The sequence below is a fragment of the Neofelis nebulosa genome, chromosome 7, assembly GCF_028018385.1.
Source record: "Neofelis nebulosa isolate mNeoNeb1 chromosome 7, mNeoNeb1.pri, whole genome shotgun sequence".
Taxonomy (NCBI): Eukaryota; Metazoa; Chordata; class Mammalia; order Carnivora; family Felidae; genus Neofelis; species Neofelis nebulosa.
Genome location: NC_080788.1, coordinates 46,688,475 through 46,710,402, shown reverse-complemented (window position 1 = coordinate 46,710,402; position 21,928 = coordinate 46,688,475). Strand labels below are relative to the sequence as shown.

Genomic DNA, 21,928 nt, shown 5'->3' with positions numbered 1-21,928 from the left:
GGAATCTGCCCATTATCTCTGGTGCCTTCACATTAGCCCTGGCTACCATCATTTATTACCTAGGGTACTGCAATATCTCTATCCACATCCACTACCGGCCTTCCCTCTATTCTCCAAACCACACTCTTTCCAAAATGCCAACTTGCAAAATTACCCACCTGCATAATATATTTCAATGGCTTCCTAATGCTCTAAGGATAAAGCTCTAAATGCTTTACATGTGCCACCAAATCAACATTGCAGTCTCTGCTTACATGCCCGGTTTCTTCTCATTCTATATTATTTCAAAGAGAGACTCTACCACATAACCCAACCCTAGCTTTCTGTGCTACAGCTAAACAGACTTCTTTCCAATCCTCCAACATCGTCTGTCTCCTGCCAGTCTTTGCACATGCACATACAGCTGCCTTCTCCTAACCAAGCTTTTTCCTTCAGACCCATCAATTACACCACCTCACAGAATGCACCCATGTCCCTTCCATAGTGCAACCTTATGGTATATTGTGTGGTGATTGGTTTAATTTCTGTTTCCAGCCTACCACCATTACTTCAACCACTAGAACAGGAGCTCCAGAAAGAACAATCCCTGTTTGCTTCTCACTATATTGCTATCACCTAACACAGACTTGGCAGGCAAACAGCAGATACTCAGTAAGTAAGAATTAACACTGCTATTGAATCCAAGCACTTAAACATTTGCTGACATCTGAGGACTCCATTTTAACTGAGTTTTGATGACATAGTTATGGAGAATTCAAATTAAATTAGATTTGGGGCACCTGGGTGGCTCAGTCGGTTAAGCATCCAACTTCAACTCAGGTCATGATCTCACCACTCATGGGTTCAAGCCCCACGTCAGGCTTTGTTCTGACAGCTCAGAGCCTGGAGCCTGCTTCGGATTCTGTGTCTCTCTCTCTCTCTGCCCCTCCCCTACTTGCACATGTGTGCGCGCGCTCTCTCTCTCTCAAAAATAAACAAAAACATTAAATAAATTCTATTAAACAAATTAAATTAGATTTTAAGCCACAATTCCAAATTTACTCTCACATTTCATACTTTGCTTCTCCCTTGACAACTCCATGTTTCTCTGTTCTCTCAGTTACCACCTTCATTTTGCCTTTATCTATTTTCACTGAGTACAGCATTCGAGGGTGGCAGTTACTCAGCTTCACCACGCCCTACTGTCTTCTGGTTTCAATGGTCTCCAATGAAAAATGAGCTGTCATTTTTACTGTTGTTTCTGTAAAGGTGACTGGACTTTTTTTACTGGTTGCCTTTAAGAGTATATATCTTTCAGTTTTTAGACTTTTCTAATAACATCCTAGGGTGTTATTTTCACTGTAAAGTATTTATCCTGCTCTAACTACAGGGCTTACCAAAATTGTTGATATCCTCTGTCATATTTGGAAAAGTCTCTGCCCTATCTGTCCTTATTTCACTGTCATTTTTTCCCCTCCTGAGAAATCAATTATACATATGCTAGACCTTCTTGATGAGTCTCCTATCTCTTTTCTGTATTTTCTATCCTTTTGCTTCTGAGTGGTTCATTCTGTTTACTTATGATATACCACCCAGATCTAAATCCATCAAATTCTTAATTTCTGTTGTTATGTTTTTTAATTCTAGAATTTCCATCAGACTCTTTTGTTCATTTTCAGTTTTCTGCTGCAATTTTAAATTCCATCTTTATGTACTTGAACATATTAAAGTCTGTATCTGTGTCTGATCATTTCATTACCTCGAAACCTTTAGGCTGTTTACATGTCTGATACCCCAGTACAATGTAAACTCTTTGAGGGTGTACACTTTATGCCATTTACTCTTGCATCACTGATGTTTGGTATACAACTTTTCTCCTCTTGTTCTTCCATCATGTTGTCTCATTTGTTCATATGCTTATTATTTTCAGCTGAATGCCAGACAGCGTACATGAAAAACCACAGACAGAATTTTAGGCTTGAGGCGATGATATTTTTCTCAAGAGAAAATTTATTTTTGCTTCTGGCCTTCACCATTAGGCTTGATGCACTAGTAATCCTGGATCACCTTACTTTAATCACAGATTAAGCAGCTGTGATGTAAAGCTGTAATCCCTTTGAAAGGAAGAGGTAGAACATTTTTTTGACCCACCCTTACTTCCAGGAAGTAGACCTTCAAGATCCAAACCTAAAGCACTACAGAGAAGGCCTCATGTACTATTTTTACCCTAAGGTTCAAGAATCTGGAGAGTTCTACTCAGCTTCTCAGTCTCTCAGCTACTTTATCGGAACTGGAAGACAGAGCTGGAGAAAAGGTAGATCCAAATGCCATGCTCACTCAGTCATCCTCATATTTTCCTAAGATCTAGCCCCATAATTCTTCACAGCCTTGTTCTCTCCCCAATGCCTCCAAGCCAATACACAAACACACACATGCAGACACACATATAAACATGTACATATGTACTTTTAAAATATTTATTTAAAAAAAATTTTATCTTGAGACCAGATTGGTTTTTATTAGCAGTTCTGAACAGGAAAAGGATTACTCTGTATCTTGAAAACAATTTTGTGGTAATTTTATGTATCCTGAATATTGTCTCAAAGCTTGTAATTGTCTTCATTTTGAGGTGTCTTTTACCCTTAATTTTCATATGGTGAAATATATCAAATTTTTTATAGTCAAAAGATTTTACATCATATTCTAAGAGTTTCTCTATCCCAAATTCCAAAATATTTTTAAATATCGTTTCAAACAACTTGCCCATTTTTTAATTGGAATTTGATGCATTATTTTAAGTGAGTTATAATACTTCTTTGTATATTCTGGAGAAGCCTTCTGCCAGATAGATGTACTGTTGACATTTTTTCACAGTCTGTGGCTTTTTATATTTTCTTAACTGTGTGTCTTTTGAGAAGATTTTAATTTTGACAAAGTCAAATTGATAAATTTTGGAGACTGGGTATTTTTTTTTTTTTTAATATTTATTTTGAGACACAGAGAGAGAACACACGAGCAGGGGGAGAGGTAAAGAGAGAGGAAGAGCCCAAGCAGGTTCGATGCATCAAAGTCAAGAGTCAGACACTCAACCAACTGAGCCACCAAGGTGCCCCTAGAATGGGTATTTTTGTGTCCTAAAAAATTGTTGCCTATAGCAAAGTCACAAAAACTTCTATGTTTTTTTTCTAGAAGCTTATGTTCTAGCCTTAAGTATATAGACTCATTATCTATTTTCAGTTAAATTTTGTATGAGGTGTTAAGTGTATAGGCTGAGGTTCGATTTTTTTTTTCCATACGGATATCCAATTAATTATACCAGTACCATTTGTCAGACTGCTCTTTTTGCCTTTAAATTACCGTGGGACTTTTGAGGAAATCAACTGACCTTATGGACTCTCTATTCTGTTCCATGGATTTATACGTCTAACCTTAGGTCAAGAGGACACTATCTCGATTACTATAGCTTTATAGTAAGTCTTAATATCAGGCAGTGTAAATCCTCTAGTATGTGCTTTTTTGAAAGTTCTTTTGGCTATTCTAGATCCTTTACATTTCAGCCTAACTTTCAGAATCAGTTTATCAATTACTAGATAAATCCCCACTAAGATTTTGATAGGTGTTGCACTGACTCTACAGAAGAGCCTGGGGAGAATTGATATATTGAGTCTTCCAAACAATAAACACAACATATTCCTCTATTTATTAAGATATTTTATTCTTCTTGGCAATGTCTTACAGTTTTCATATATATGCCTTGTGCATATTTTATTAAATTTATTCTAAGTATTTTATATTCTTAATCATACTTTTAGAGGTTTCTTTAAAATTTATTTTGAGTGGGCGCCTGGGTGGCGCAGTCGGTTAAGCGTCCGACTTCAGCCAGGTCACGATCTCGCAGTCTGTGAGTTCGAGCCCCGCGTCAGGCTCTGGGCTGATGGCTCGGAGCCTGGAGCCTGTTTCCAATTCTGTGTCTCCCTCTCTCTCTGCCCCTCCCCCGTTCATGCTCTGTCTCTCTCTGTCCCAAAAATAAATAAAAAAAATAAAAAAAAAAAATTTATTTTGAGAGAGACAGAAAGACAGTGAGAGAGCATGGGGGAGGGGCAGAGAGAGAGAGAGAAAGAGGGAATCCACAGCAGGCTCCACACTGTCAACTTAGAGCCCAATGGGGGACCTGAACTCATGAACCACAAGATTATGACCTGAGCCAAAATCAAGAGTCAGATGTGTAACCAACTGAAGCACCCAGGCACCCCTAGACGGTTTTTTTGAATTTCATTTTCTTTTTTTTTTTTTTTTTTTTAAATTTTTTTTTTTCAACATTTTTTATTTATTTTTTTGGGACAGAGAGAGACAGAGCATGAACGGGGGAGGGGCAGAGAGAGAGGGAGACACAGAATCGGAAACAGGCTCCAGGCTCCGAGCCATCAGCCCAGAGCCTGACGCGGGGCTCGAACTCACGGACCGCGAGATCGTGACCTGGCTGAAGTCGGACGCTTAACCGACTGCGCCACCCAGGCGCCCCTGAATTTCATTTTCTAAATGTTCATTGGTAGTATACAGAATACAACTGATTTTTGCATACTGACTTTTTATCTATCCTGTATCCTTGGAAAATTCACTTACTAATTTTGTAACTTTTCCTAGATTCATTAGGACTTTCTAAGCATACTCTCAATTCACCTACAAATAAATGCAGTTTATTTTCTTTATAATCTACATGCCTTTCATTTCTTTTTCTTGCCTAATTGTGCTATGACCGTGATATGTTATCTTCTTTTAAATATTGCTGAGTTTGACTTGTTAATATTTTAAGAAATTTTGCATACATATTTATAAGGGATGTTGGTTTGTAGTTTAATTTTCTTACAATGTCTTTGTATAGTGTGGGTATCAGGATAATGCTGGCCTGACAGAATGTGCTAAGTTTTCCTTTCTCCTTTATTTTCTTAAGGGCTTTGGGTAAGATTGATATTATTTTTTAAATGTTTAGACTTCAAGAGTGAAACTACGGGGCGCCTGGGTGGCTCAGTGGGTTAAACGTCCACCTTTGGCCCAGGTCATGATCTCATGGCTCGTTAGTTCGAGCCCCGCATCGGGCTCTGTGCTCACAGCTGAGCCTGGAGCCTGATTTGGATTCTGTGCCTCCCTCTCTCTCTGCCTATTTCTCTCTCTCTCTCCTTCAAAAATAAACATTAAATAAATTTTTTTTTAAAAGAGTGAAACTATATCTGGGCTTGAACATTCCTTAACGGAAAATTATTAAGTATCAATCTAATCTCATGGTATACACACCTACTATTCTATTTTTGCTTGTTTTTCTTATTTTGTATGTGTAAAGGAATTTGCATATTAAGTTGGCTGTTGAATTTATTGGCTCAATGTACTGAAGACTTAAACTACTAATGTGTATGGTAATATCCACTCTTTCATTCCTGACACTATTAATTTGTGTTTTCTCTTTATTTCTTGATCAGACTAGCTAAAAGTTTATCAATTATATTAACCTCTTCTATTGATTTTTCTCGTTTTTATATCATTGATATATCCCTTACCTATTGTTTTATTCTTCATACTTTGAGTTCAATTTGTACTTCCTAATCTAGCTTTTTTTTTTTTTAAGAGAGAGTGTGCAAGTGGGGGAGAGGGGCCAAGGGAGGGAAAGAGTGAAAGGGGGGGGAGAGAAAGAGAGAGGGAGAGAGGGGGAAGGGAGAGGGAGAGACGGAGAGACAGGGAGAGAGAGGGGGAGAGAGGGAGAGAATATGAATCTTAAACAGGCTCCATGCTCAGAAGCCCAACAAGAGGCTCGATCCCATGACCATGAGATCATGCATGACTTGAGCCAAATCAAGAGTCGGACACTCAACCAACTAAGCCACCCAAGCTACCCCTCTTCTCTAGCTTTTTAAGGTGGATGCTTGTATGAGTGATTTCTAGATCTTTCTTCTTTTCTAATATGATCATTTAAAACTTTACATTCTTTGTTGTTAGCAGATGTTTAATGTGCATTCTTTACTTCTTTGTATAGACCTAAATTTCCATCTGGTACCTTTTTCTACCCAAAGAACATCCTTTAACATTTCTTGCATTTAAATTTTCTTTCAGTGGTTATACAACTTAAGCTGAATCTAACAAATTTTATTGTCTTGTATTTTTGTTATCATTCACTTCAAAATGTTTTCCAATTGCATTAGTTTCCAATTGTCTTATTTACATATGACTTAATTTCTAAAAATTTTAGGATTTTCCAAATTTTTTATTACTGATTTCTAATTTAATTTCCTTGAGACTTAAGAACTTATTCTATGTAACTTCAATCCTTCTAAACTTATTGGGACTTATTTTGCAGCCTGGCATATGTTAGCAAATGTTCATGTACACTTGTAAAGAGTATGTATCTGCTACTGTTGAGTGGAAAGTTCTTTAAGTGTCAATTAGGTTGGGTTGGTTCAGAGTGGTGTTCAAGTGCCCTATATCCTAAATGATTTTCTGTCTACTTGCTCTATCAACTTATCAGTCAACTTACTTGTTTACTCAGAAATGAGTGTACCTCTGACTATACTTTGTAGATTTTTCCATTTTTCCTTTCAGTTTTGTCAGTTTTTCCTTAATATATTTCATAGCTCTATTAATAACTGCACTATTGACTAACTTTTAGGGATTATTTCTCTTGAAGTAAAATGTCCCCCCCCCCATTGTCTACGGTAACATTCTGTAAACTAATATACATTCTTTGATATTAATATGGTTACTCTAACATTCTTATGATGAGTGCTTGTATGATACATGTTTTGTTATCCTTTTACACTGTGTCTTTTACATTAAAAAAATTTTTTTTAACATATATTCATCTTTGAGAGACAGAGGCAGAGTGTGAGCACGGGAGGGATAGAGAGAGAGGGAAACACAGAACACAAAGCAGGCTCCAGGCTCTGAGCTGTCAGCACAGACCCCAATGTGGGGCTTGAACCCACAAACCGTGAGATCATGACCTGAGCTGAAGTTAGACACTTAACTGACCGAGCCACCAGGCACACCTCTGTGTCTTTACATTTAAACTGCGTTTCTTTTAGACAGATTTGGTCTTACTTCTTCAATCACTCTTACATTCAGCTTTTTAAATCAATATGTGTAGTCCATTGACATTTAATGTAATCATTAATATGGTTAGATTTAAAATTACCATCTTGGTATTTATTTTCTATTTGTCCCATATGTTCTTTGTTCTTTTTTTTTAGGAAAAGAACTTCTTTTGGATTAACTGAATATTTTAAATTACAGTTAACCCCTGAACAACCCAGGGATTAGGGATGCTGACCACTCACACAGTTGAAAATCCACATATAACTTTTGACTCCCCCCAAACTTAAATACCATAGCCTGTTGTTGACTGGAAGCCTTACCGATTACTAGTAAGTTAAAATGTATTTTGCGTATTATATGTATTATGCACTATATTCTTATAATAAAGCTAAATAAAATCAGAAGAAAGAGAAAATACATTTACAATGCTGTAGTTTATGTACTGTACAGTATTTACAGGAAAAAAATCCACATATAAGTGGACTTGTACAGTTCAAACCCATGTTGTTCAAGGGTCAACTGTACATATGATTTCCTTTATTGCCCTGTTAAATGTATCTCCACTATTTTTTTCAGTGCTAATTCCAGGACAGGGGACATTTCTGCAAACATCTTCCTCAAAGGACTGATAGTAAATACTTAAGACTTTTGGGCCACATTGTCTCTGTTACAACTACCCAACTCTACCAGTATAGTGCAAAGGCAGCCACAAACATGCATCTATGAATGACTGTGGTTGCGTTCCAGAACTTTACTTACAAAGCAGGCAGCTGGCCCAAGGGCTGTACTTTGCTGAGTTTGCTGAGTCTACCTGACAAAATTATGCTGCTTCCTGTATAGTGTTAAGAAGATTACAACAATATACTTTCACTCTTCCCCTTCTTATCCTTTGTGCTATTATCATAAATTTTGATTCTTCGTATATTATAAACTCATTTTACATTGTTACTATTTTAAATAATCATCTTCTTAAAGAAAGTACTTAAATGATAAAAATGTCCTTTATATTTTACCTATGTATTTACTATTTTAGGCTCTTCACCTCTTTGTATAAATCTGCATTTCCATCTGGTATTCTTTTTCTACCTGAAAAACATCCCTTGACATTTGTTGCAATGTAAATCTCCTAGAAGCAAATTCTCTCAGCTTTTGCCTAAAAAAGATCTTTAGGGGCACCTGAGTGGCTCAGTCGGTTAAGCATCTGAGTTTGGTTCAGGTCATGATCTCACGGTCCATGGGTTTGAGCCCCATGTTGAGCTCTGTGCTGAGAGCTCAGAACCTGGAGCCTACTTTGGATTCTGTGTCTCCCTCTCTCTCTGCCTCTCCCCACCTCATGCTCTGTCTCTGTCTCTCAAAAATAATAAACATTAAAATAAATTTTAAGATATTTAATTCGCACTCATTTTTAAATATTATTCTCAGAGAGTAAAGGATCTTAGTTGGAAAGGTTTCTTTCAACATTTTAAAGATGTCATTCCATATATGTCTTCAGTTTGCAATGTGTGATAAGCAGTCAGCAGTTTTTCTTACAATATTTGTTTCCCTGTATGTAAACGTATATTCTTTTCTATGGCTTTTTATTTTTAAGGACTTTATTTTTAAGTAATCTCTACATTCAACGTGGGGCTCAAGCTCACAATCCCAAGATTCAATGCTCCACCAATGGAGCTAGCCAAGTGCCCCTGTATGGCTGCTTTTCTGATGTTCTCATTTCCAGTAATTTGGTTTTTTAATATGTCCTGGTATGATTTTATGTTTATCCTGCTCAAGTTTCACTGAGCTTCTTAGGTTATGGGTTAAAATTTTTCTTCCTATCTTAAAATTCTGGAAACATTAGTCTTTCAAATATTTTTTCTACTTTCCTTCCTCCTTGGAATCCAATTGTTTTCTTTATTTTCGTTCTTTCCGGTTAGATTGTGGTTGTTTCTATTCTTCTACTGTCCCTTATTCAAGTTTACTCATGTTATCTTCTGCAATAACTAATTTGCTCTTAAGTCTCTCCATGAAATTCTCCAATTCAGAAAATGTACTTTTCATAGTTTGTAAGTTACATCTGGGTCTTTATTATAATTTCTATTCTCTCCTGTTTGTTTTCATGTTTTTCTGTAACTCTTTGAACATATTAATGATAGTTGTTTTAAAGTCCTTGTGTACTAATGCCTATAATTTTTGGTTCTGTTTCTGATCACATTTTTATCTTTTTATCATCCAGTAATGTTTTTTGAATGTTAGACATTCAAATGTAACATTACTAGATATGTACATTGCTGAGTATCTGCATTCTGTGTCTTCCTTTAATAAATATTATTGAGTTTTATTTTGACAGGGAGCTAATTTACTTGAAATCACTTTGATCTTTCTCAAGCTTCATTTTTCAGCTTTATAAAGGAAGGATTGGAGTAGTCTTTACTCTAGGGTAAGGTCAACCTACTCCTAGCATGTCGGGATCTCGACCAAGTGTAATTCCTTACAGTTGTTCAATTTAGTTTCTCCAGTAGTTTGTCTTTGTCTAGTAGTTGTCTAATAGAATCTCACCCTATGCATCCAACAGATGAGTATTCAGCTAAAACTCAAGGCAACCTCTGTCCAGATATCTGGAGCTTTTTCTCAGTGTAATCCTCTCCTCTCAGGTACTCTGCCCTAAGTCCAGATACCTCACCCTCCCTAAACTTTGACTTGTCTCTTCAACTCAGCAAGACTGCTATGTACTTCTTACTCTTCTTGAGATCCCCTTCCTCTGTGCCATACCTAAAATTTTGCCACCAGCCAAAAAAAAAAACAAAAACAAAAACAAAAAACAAACAAAAAAAAAACCCATCAGGGAAATCACAGAGAGATTTAGAGAGACAATTCTTTCATATATTTTGCAAGTAGTCTAGTTGGAAATCAGTTACTCCATCACAGCTGGAAGTTAAAATCTCTATTTACTTTTTCCACTAAGAGTTTCAAAGTTTTCATTTAGACATTTAGTACTTTAATATATCTGGAGTTTTATACATGATGTGAGATGGAGACCTGATTTCATTTTTTTTCAAATGTACATTTTTTTCTGGCTCCAATTATTCAATGGTCTCTACTTTTCCACATTGATTTGAGATTCCACCTCTACTACTTAACAACAAAGTTTCACACGTGTATGGGTCTCTTCCTCAGTATTCAATTTTATTCCTCTGGTCAATTTGTTGATCCTATGCTAATATCACACTCTCAAGTATTATAATCAGTCATAAAATCTTCCAGAGTAAATCCCTCTTTACAGTTTACAATCTTTAGGTGGTCCCTACTTCTTAGCCTTTACTTTTCTGTATAACATTCTCAACCCATCGTGTGGTGTGAATAACCCTGTTGTAATTTATATTGGAATTGCAGTGAACCTACAAATCAATATGAGGAAAATTGGTATTTCTATAATATGAGGTATTATTTTCCACAAATATGGTATATCTCTCCTTTTATTTAAAATCAATCTTCTTTAACATTTCTTCCAAAGTTCTACAATTTTCCTTATTTAACCCTTATAATCCTTTGTTACACTGCTTCTTTCAATACATGGTATTCTTGATACTATTATTAATGATGTCCTCTCTTTCATTACATTTCTGGTAGTCTACTGCTGATATAAAGAAATGCAACCTACTTTCATATATGAATATTGTATCGAGCCACTGCTAAACTCTTATATTTAGCAATCTGTAGTCTTGTCCTCTCTATTCATATCACCAATACCTTAGTACAGGCCACTATTGTCAACTGAAACAACTTCTAATTAGTCTCCTAGTCTCTAGGTTTGCACTCCACCCTGGAGTTAAAAATTCTTTTTTTTTTTTTTTTAACTTATTTATTTTAAGTAATGTCTATATCCAACAAGGGGCTCAAACTCAAGACCCTGAGGTCAAGAGTCACATGCTCTTTCACTGTCTTCTGAGTCAGCTGGGCGCCCCTGGAGTTAAAAATTTTTACTGGTCTTGTTATCTCTCCTTTGTATACACTACTCCTACTGTCTTCCTATCTCTTTGCAGCCAACCTAACTTCTCCTTATTCTTTTAGTTTCTGATTGCTGTCCTCAAATACTTCCTAGACTAAATTAACTATTCCTTTTATGCTTAATCCTCCTCTATCTCTTATCACTCTCAATTGTTTCTGTCTCCAATTAAACTACAGTTGATCCCTGAACAAACCTTTCAGAGGTCTGAACTGTGTGAGTCCATTTATATGTGGATTTTTTTTCCATACATAAACTACAGTACTGTCAATGTATTTTCTCTTCCTTCTAATTTTCTTTTTTTTTTTTTTTTAATTTTTTTTAACGTTTATTTATTTTTTGGGACAGAGAGAGACAGAGCATGAATGGGGGAGGGACAGAGAGAGAGGGAGACACAGAATCAGAAGCAGGCTCCAGGCTCTGAGCCATCAGCCCAGAGCCCGACGCGGGGCTCGAACTCACGGACCGCGAGATCGTGACCTGAGCCGAAGTCGGAGGCTTAACCGACTGAGCCACCCAGGCGCCCCCCTTCTAATTTTCTTAATAACATTTTTTAATCTGGCTTACTTTACTGTAATAATACACTATATGATCATATAACATACAAAATCCATTAATCAACTATTTGTGTTATCAGTAAGTTATCCAGTCAATAGTAGGCTATTAGTTTTGGGGGAGTCAAAAGTTACACGTGGATTTTCAACTGCATGAGGGTCGGCACCCCTAACTACCATGTTGTTCAAGGGTCAAGTTGTATTAACTTTTTGAGAACAAGCTTGTATCTTCATTTCCACATACTCCCAGAACCTACCAGTCTTTAACATGTTAGAAGATTGATACATAACTGTTCAACAAATGCAAAAATAAAATCTCACTTGTATTTGAAAGATCCCCTGAAATAGAATTGTTTGTCCCACTCTGCAGATCAAGAAATGCACAAATCTGCATTTGTGACTCAAGAAACTCAAGCAACATTACTCTATCTTACTACTTATAGGATGACAAAATACATAATAAATGTTTACCATAAATATAATTTTTTCATTTAAATTTGTGTTTTGAATAACTATTTTTAAGAAGGTCAAAAAAAGAGTTTACAAAAAAAACAACACAATAGTCACTGGGGCGCCTGGCTGGCTCAGTCAGTTAAGCAACCAGCTCAGGTCATGATCTTAAGATTTGTGGGTTCAAGCCCCGCATCAAGTTCTGTACTGACAGCTCAGAGCCTGGAGCCTGCTTTGAATTCTGTGTCTCCCTCTCTCTCTGCCTCTCCCCAACTCTGTCTCTCTCTTTCAAAAATAAATAAACATTAAAAGAATTTTAAAGAAGTTTTAACTTATAATCATCATCATCATCATCATCATCTCTCCACAGAGGCATAAATCTTTCAGAAATTCCAGAACATATGTTTTTTTTAATGCAGGAACACATGCCAAAGACCATTTCCATTTCTTACATGCAAGCTAGTATTAAAATCCTTACCTGTGTTACTTCCTCTACACCAGTCATCTGGTACTTCCTCATCCTTTCAAATACTGAATGATCTGCACAGCCCCCCTGTGGACCATATTTATGGGGATAGTCTACAACACAAAGAAGCAGTGTCATTACTATCACATGCTTGATATTACTAATTACCTGATAAATGAAAAACAATGTCACAATTCATGAAAGCCACCAATGCTTGTTGAGCATTCTCATTTTAAAACCTGGCAGGTTTGTAAGTTTTCCCTCAATAAAATATCACTGGTCTCTAGATTTTTGTCATATAGATGATTTGTGAATTCTAAAAAAGAACAATAATATTCCTTATTCTAGGTTTAATTTTCCCAACCTTTCCTGCTTCAGATATATAAAGTATGTTAATACTGAAATTTACTTCATTTTGTAATTTATAACATTCCCTCCACATTAAATTTCATATGCTGCACATGTACACCTCAAGCTGAACTACAGTTAGACTAATATAATATTCTACTGGCTTGAATTCCTTCAATGAATACCAACTGGACTCAAGGAAAAGTGATTTAGGAACATGCTCCATGGCATAGTAAAAGGAGACTGAGTTTAAATTTCTTCCATGTGTAATTCAAGTGAATGCTATTAGCCAGGAACAATTTTATCATCATTTGTTTTCCCTTTATAATTAAGCAGTGATTATTTTTAGTCTTTTAAAAGTTTATTCCATTCTCTCAAATTTCATGTACTTCTCCCTTATTAGGGTTCTCCATATTCATGAACATATTTCATAATTTAATCAAGTTACCATAATTAAGAGAACTGTCAAAATAAAAATACCAAGACATGGGTGAGAGGGGAAGCACTGAAAAGTCCTTAAGTAGTTTAAGACATAATACACAGAACTATAATTAGAAATACTGCAGGCAGTTTCTTAAGAAAATCTAGAACCTTGGGGCTCCTGGGTGGCTCAGTTGGTTAAGCCTATGACTCTTGGTTTTGGCTCAGGTCATTACCTCACGGTTTGTGAGATGGAGCCCTGCGACAGGCTCTGCACTGACAGCGTGGAGCCTGCCTGGGATTCTCTCTCTCCTTCTCTACCTGGCCCCTTCCCTCCTCACGTTCGTTCTCTCAAATAAACTCTTTAAAAAAGAAAAAAAAAAATCTAGAACCTATAGCGGATACTAGTGGCCTATTTCTTTGGAAATAGTAATAATTTTATTTCAAATTTATTTAAATTCTAGTTAACATATAGTGTAATACTGGTTTCAGGAGCAGAATTAAGCAATTCACCACTTACATACAACACCCAGTGCTCATCATAATACAATACAAATTTATTTATTTATTTATTTATTTATAATTTTTTTTGACATTTATTCATTTCTGAAAGAGAGACAGAGCATGAGTGGGGGAGGGGCAGAGACAGAGGAAGACACAGAATCCAAAGCAGGCTCTAGGCTCCGAGCTATCAGCACAGAGCCTGACGCGGGGCTCGAACTCACCAACTGTGAGATCATGACCTGAGCCAAAGTCGGACGCTCAACCGAGCCACCCAGGTACCCCAATACAATACAAATTTAAACTGGCAGTTAAGAAGTAGTGGTATGGACAACCTACATTTACTGATATTAATAACTCTGACTTAAACTTTAAATTAGTTTTTTATTAGAGGTCAAGACTGCAAAAGCTGTAAAATTCTAATCAATAAATGTGAGATGATAGACTTAAAAAGGTACCACTTTATAACCTCACATGTATAAAGTGACTTAGGTAAGGATCATCGATGGATACTAAAACCACTAGGTGAAAGATATGAGGTAACAGGATATTCATGGTCACTGAAAGTATCACCCCATAAATTACTTACTAATTATAAAGGAAAAAGATAACTTCACACTAAAGATGTGGTAATGATCACTTCATTTACCAGGTAATGAAGCGAAGCACTACCAGTAGTAGAGAGATATGTGCCTCTTGACGCAATGCAATAAGGAATGCCCAGCTATCCCTCTACAGTATTCTTGACAAAATATGCTCATTGAACCTAATCATGAATAAACAATCAAACACACACCAAAATGCAGAATATCCTAAGTCACGGACCTAGACATGTGAAAATCAGCAATGTCACTTAAAGGGGGGAAAAAAAACAGAAAAAGTTGAGAACTAAGGGTGGGGAGCCTGGCAATAGAGACACTAAAAAAGACATAATAAACAAATGTCAAAAAGGTATTTTTAGTACAACTGAAAAAATGTGATTCTTTTTACCAAATTAATACCAATTTAAATTAATACCAAAAAAATATGGTATTACTGAATTAATGTTAAAATTTTTAGGGGTGAAACAATACTAGCTATTTAGGAAAATGTACATATGCTTAGGGATATGTGTTTTAGGGGATGAATTTACATTTGAAATTTTCAAAATAAAATTAGGACTAAAGGACTGCAATATTGTTGGAACAAACTTAAATGATTTCAAAGTGGAAAACATACAACTGAAGTGCTAAATGAGAAAAAAATTAATACATTTATTATTTTACCATTTCAAAGTTTGGCTGTGGGAAAATACAATATCATCCAACATGTATCTAATAAGAATCTACCACAAAGGCTGAAAAGTTTTGCAATATGAATATGCCCAGAGTTTTAATTCTCACCTTTTAGAATATTTGGGGTTATTATCACAATACCATCTTCTGATACTATAATTTTAACCTGAAAATATCCCAATAAGCCTTGCCCAGATTCTTAATGGAATCTAACTTGCCTGAACCACCACGTGAAGAAGTTCCTCCATACCAAGAACACTCATTTTAATAAATAAGGAAAAATTACACAGGCATACTCATAGACAAGTGTATACACATACTTAAGCACCTTTTGCAGTTAACAGAATTTAGATCCCTTGAAATTTTGCTCCTTACTTTAATTTTTATTAAAAAGCCAGGTTCAGAGTTTGATATTATTTATAAATCCATAATTTTGTACTATTTTATTTTACTCCCATGCTAGGACAGTCCAGTCTCTAGTAACTAAGAATGTGGACTGATTCTTTGGCTTAGTTTTCCCTGAACTCCTGGCTAAGGAAATGGTTTATCTAAGATAACAATGTGTATAAGGAGGAACCCCTCTGCTGATGACTGTGGCAGCAACTAGGCAGATAAGTAAAAACTGTACTCAGAATTACTGATACACAAAATATTTTGCCATATAAAATGGATGAAACTACACATTTTCAAAAGTTTAGTTTCTGTTCCAATGTGATAAGCAACTAAATTTACGATTCAATTAGTACATTATGTTTTTATTTTTCCATTAATGGGTCAGTGTGTGGTGCCCTAATTTAGATTTGTTTATTAAGTCAGTATTTAAGTTAATAAAAATCTATTTCACCACTTACTTAGGCTAATTAAAATCAATGAAATAAATATATATTTACCATCTGATGAAATATTATAGTTGAATTAAACATCTCCCAAAACATACACAAAAAAGAGCTATTTTGACCTCTGAAACTAATACAACTGTGCATGTTAACTGTATTTTCTTTAAAATTAAAAACTTAAAAAAAAGAACTACTTTAAACTATAGTTCTATCATATTTCTTAAAACCATCTTAATAAGTGCCAAATCCAAACTGCTATCTCTCACACAGACATGAGCACAGACACATGAGCATGGAACACTGATGACCCCACTCCCAAATAAAAAACTATTTAACTTAGCCTTTCAAAAAACAAACCCTGTGATTAAATCATTACAATCAATTTTCAAGTGAACTTTCCCTAAATGTCCTTGGTCTCCCCATCCCGCATGCCATGCAACTACTAGAAGGAAAGGAAAGGAAAAGAAAGGGAAAGGGAAATGGAAAGGGAAAGGGTAAAGGAAATGAAAAAGGAAAAAGTAAAAGAAAAGAAAAGGAAAGAAATAAGAAAGGAAAAAAGATGGGAGGGGAGGAGAAGGGACAGGAGGAGAGGACAGGAGGCAAGGGAAGGAAAGGGGAGGAGAGGGAAGAAAGAAAATGAAGGGAAAGGAAAGAAAGAGGAAAGGGAAAAATGAAAGAAAGAAAATGGGGGCAGAGGGACTAATGTGTTTACTAAAATATATAAACTTCCCAAAAACCCTTCGTATCAGTATGTCACTTAACCAATAAAAAAGTTTTTATTCAAAATTTTTACTTGAAAAACAATTTTTTCTGGCATCTGGTTGAGCGTCCAACTTCGGCTCAGGTTATGACCTCAGGTTCTAGGATTCAAGCCCCACATTGGTTTCATTGCTGTTAGCACAGAGCCTGCTTCAGATCCTCTGTCTCCCCACCTCTGCCCCTCCCCAGCTCAAGCTCTTTCTCTCAGAAAATAAATAAACATTAAAAAAAAAAATAAACAATTTTACTCTTGGCTTAGTTTGGCAGCCATTGACCAACAGGTCCTCATTATCCTGTGTTCAAAGGCAGACTGAATTCTCCACCTCCGTTCCAAGTTAGGTAGGACATATAACCAAGTTCAAGTTGAAGGAATGTGAGCAGTAGGGAAGTGCACTAGCCAGGATCCTCCATGCTCTTTTCACCTGAATGTCTCCTGGGAGATAACCTGGGAACAGCATAAAATAAAGTACCCCAGATTCTTGGGGCGCCTGGGTGGCTCAGTGGGTTAAGCATCCAACTTCCGCTCAGGTCACGGTTTGTGAGTTCGAGCCCTGCATCTGGGTGACAGCTCAGAGCCTGGAGTCTGCTTCGGATTCTGTGTCTCCCTTTCTCTCTGCCTCCTTTCCTTCTCATTTACCCTCTCTTCTCTCTCTTAAAAATAAACATTTTTTTTTAAAAAGTATCCCAGATTCCTGAATTACTTACTGAAGAAAAGCTGCCTAATAAGGAATACTCACATTACATTGTCACTGTTTAATGAATTTTTAGTGCATTTTGTCACTGAATATGGGAGCTATTTGGTACTGCAGTTAGCAATGCCTTAATACATGGTGAAAACGTTTGTCAAGGAGAACAGAACAATTCATTTATACCTGCTTTCCAATGGCATTTAGCAATTTTTTCCAATCACCGACAGTACCAAAATAATCTTAGACTAGGATATCAGAAATTCTTTAGCAGTTAGTATTTATTGTCATTTTCTGAATGTTTTCATTTATAACTACTTTTCACTTATCCCCAGTCAGAACTCTTGCCAAAAAATCATCATATAGTTAAGTTGAAGACTGATACAGTACAGTAATAATTCTATCTTTTAACTAAAGATAAATCTCATAAACCCTATACTATCCAGATAAAATATTTTACATGCTTAGGGAAATGTACTATTATCACTGTTCAAAGAATTTTTCAAAATTTACTCAATGCAAGATTTTCAGTTTTAGAAAGCAAAAGAGCTGTGAAGCTTGTTAGCACTGTGGTTATAAGTCCACCACATAATACATATGTCAAAATAACATTTTTGTTATATATAATTTATATATATTATATATAATTTAGTTCAACTAAAATACTTCAAGATATAAATCATTTGATTAGCTTGATACTATTCACACTTGAGAAATAACAAAAATAATCTGATCATGATAGGAATTGGGATTTACCTCCATTCAAAACACACTAACAAATATATTTTTAATCTGTTTCTACACAGGCAAAAAAGAGCTACTACAAAGTATTTCTGGAAAAAAGAATTTAAACTTCCAAACATTTGAACCAGTAAATGTGCATGGCATTTAATGTATTATCTTACTGAATTCAGATACAAAACAAAAATGTCCCTGTTTTAAAGTGTAACATCATTTTCTTTAATACAATAAGGGAAGCCAAAGAAGAATATACATGTCTGATTTATATAAACCCAGCAGTCCCTATTATATAGTAACCCAATAAAATATAAATACTTTCCAGATATTAATAATACTAGACACATTGACACTCTTGTCATCAATACATTGCCAGTGATGCTCGGCATTTGAGCATTAAGATTAAGGTAAACAAGGGTGCCTGGGTGGCTCAGTTGATTAAGCGTCCAAGTTCAACTCAGGTCATGATCTCGCGGTTTGTGAGTTGAAGCCCCGTGTAGGGCTCTGTGCTGACAGTTCAGAGCCTGGAGCCTGCTTCGGATTCTGTGTCTCCCTCTCTCTCTGCCCCTGCCCGGCTCACACTCCATCTCTCTCTCTCTCAAAAATAAATAAGCATTAAAAAAAAATTTTTTTAAAGGTTAAGGTAAGCAAACAAGTACTGCCTAAAAGGTATCTCATCTATTTGATAAAATACATAAAGCTAATATATTTACAGACATAAATAAACATACATAGGTGTACACACACATACATATTTGTGACACTATACATGTAGCTGATGTTAGGGTAGATTTCTTTCTACCATTCCTCCACAGTCAGAAGTCAAACACATATTGGGGCGCCTGGGTGACTCAGTCAGTTAAGTGTCCAACTTCAGCTCACATCATGATCTCACGGTTCGTGAGTTCAAGCCCCGTATCAGGCTCTGTGCTGACAGCTCAGAGCCTGGAGCCTGCTTTGGATCCTGTGTCTCCCCTCTCTCTGCCCCTCCCCTACTCATACTCTGTCTCTCTCTCAAAAATAAAATAAATATTTTAAAAATATATATTTTAAAGAAGTCAAACAAATACTAGTATAATAGCACACCATCTATAGGCTAACATCAGCAGCAGTTGAAAGGAAGCCAGTAGAAACTTAAGAACACAACCATCACCTAGCAGGCCATTATTCCCCAGGGTGAAAGGACGGCCTATAAGAAGATCACTCAGCCTCATCCCACCTCCAATAAGTTGTACGGCTGGAATCAAGAGACTACCTATGTTTAAGAAAATCACCTCCTCTGGTCCACCACCTGGGAGAGTCAAGAAACTCCTGCAGCACTGTCCAACTCCATCAGGCAGGCTCCAGCAAGAATCAAGGGGGGACCCAAAAACTCTTCCTGTTTTAGGGAAGACATTCCCCTGCCCCTCATGTCTCTAAACACTCACAACTATCTACCACCTTCTGCCTTGGGACCTTCAAGGACTATTGTCATTGTAACCCAGCTTTTATATTAATGAGACTATACCACCAACTACTCTAACTCATTATAGGTATTTGCTGCCCCCCAGGTCACTACTTCCCTTTATTTCCTTATTTTTAGCTCTTAACTCACTGTCACTCTCTAACATCATCCCAACATAATTCTTAGTGATTCCAACATTAATGTTGATGATCCTTCCAGTACACTTACCTTTTCTCCAATGATCTTCTCCTACCTGAAGTTCTCACTTACATAATAATTCTTTTGAACCTGTCATTACTAATAAGTGAAACCCATTTACAATCTCAACTTGCACATCCTACTTTCTTTCCATGGCTGTCTTTTCACAACACTCCCTCCAACAATCTTGCAACACCACTAAGAACTTTCCATTTACCAATGTTACCACCTTGCTCACTATCTATCAATGAATATTCTTTCTTCTGTTTATTCAGCTTAAATCCAATAGTCGAGTATTATCATAATTACTTCACTGCATTGGCTTAAAACTTCCTTTCCCTTCCCAATCCCAACTCTCAACCAAATCCTGTTTAAAATGACCTTTCTACCTACAGCCCTGCAAATGAACAGGCCTAAAAAAAACGGGTAACTATGACTATTCTCACTCAAAAATCATAATCTGTAACTCCTAGCAGCTCCTTTGTGCTACCTGGCATGGATACTTTATTTCCAGAGTCCATTCTCAATCTTATTTACCCAGTTAACTGTAGGCACTCACTGCTTTACCACATGAACAGCAGCAATAAAACTGATTGTGCCAGCTGAAACTATGCAAACTATGATCTTAATATCAATGGGGAAAATTATAATTGTTCCCAGGCTTTAAAATATTTAAATACTAAAATACTAATACCTTTTTACTAAATATAGTAAAACTCTCAATACTAAAACTCCTATTATTTATAAATCTATAGGACAATGAAAATAATAAAACTATTATTTAGTACACCATACTTTAAAACATTAGAAACATGAAGAATTAGATCTAAAGAAAAATATAGTGTTTTATTTCTTTATAAATTGTATTTTATATATCATCAGCTAGAGATATACCTTATTGAAAGGTGGATATTTAGGGTAAAAAATATATTTCCAAAGCAACAAAACAATATTTACATGTGCTTCAAATCCTGTCAGCACAAAACTGCCCCAACAGAAAAAAAAAAAAAAGGAATCAAGTGTAGAATTTTCCCTACATACTTTCAAAACTTCTAAAAGACCCTATTTTCCCTGGTCACCACATTAACTATGAAAATGGACAATGACATTTTCCCTCTAAAATTACTGACAATATAATTCCCATTTCTAGAAAAAGCCTTTGTTCAACTAATGAATAAGCCCTCATTGTGATGCTAAATCATAGGATGCACTGTAGTTCCCCTGAAAAGGCCAAACAGCATATTCTTTCACAAAGAATGAATCATTGGTGTAGAATATTCAGCCTATTTAAAACAAAGATCAGCTTTAAATCTATTGCCTTTCTTCCAGTTCTTTTGCATGCCAAACTCTTGCTTTTGTTTTGCTGTAGGAGGGACAAATATAAATAATACATATATTGTGATACTACCTCAAGCAGGAAACAGTTCCAGTTAACTCTCAATCATCCATTCCAGGAAGAGGGAAATATTTACTGTTCAGATTCTCTGTCCAACAGAACTGGTACATAAAACACCCACTGCTTACTGCATCCTAACTAGAGTAGACCTTGCATCCTCACTATTCCCAGTAAGGCTTCCCCACCTCACTGTGACTGACAGGTTAGAATTTTGACTGCAGGGATGCCTCAGTCGGTTAGGCCTCAGACACTTGGTTTCAGCTCAGGTCACGATCATAGTTAGTGAGATCAAGTCCCGCATGATCGCTGATAGCACGGAGTCTGCTTGGGATTCTCTCTGTCCCTCTCGCTGTCCCTCCCCTGCACATGTGCTGGTGTGTGAGGACATGCATTCTCTCTCTCTCTCTCTCTCTCTCTCAAAATAAATAAACTTTAAAAGAAAAAAAAAAAGAAATGTGACTGCAAAACCAAGGTCTTGCCTATGAGATGACTCTAACAGTCAAAACATTTGGTGTAATCTCTCCATTAACATGCTATAAATTACCAAATCCAATGAAATAATCTAATTTTTATTGTATTAATTGAGTTTAAAACAGACGGACTCCACAGACAGACAATGAACAAAAAGCTGTTTTGTCAATATCTGGAGGGTAGGTGGGTAGGGTTCTTGCCCACAAAAATGCCATTTATTCCTAAAGTTGCCAAAAACCAACAAGGATTCACTGATGGAGAGTAAAAAGGGAAAGTAGGCTATTTTATTTTATTTTTTTATTTTATTTTATTTTATTTTACTTATTTTATTTTATTTTATTTTATT

The 21,928-nt window shown here is 36.1% G+C and overlaps 1 protein-coding gene across 3 annotated transcripts in view; it reads right to left on the bottom strand.

Moving 5' to 3' along the window:
* ADAM10 (ADAM metallopeptidase domain 10) overlaps positions 1-21,928 on the bottom strand; it is a 160,812-nt gene that overhangs the window by 45,576 nt on the left and 93,308 nt on the right. For all 3 annotated transcript variants that reach the window (XM_058737584.1, XM_058737583.1, XM_058737585.1), the window contains exon 5: positions 12,524-12,624. In XM_058737584.1, coding sequence (XP_058593567.1) covers positions 12,524-12,624 — 101 coding nt within the window. The remainder of the gene's footprint in view (positions 1-12,523; positions 12,625-21,928) is intronic.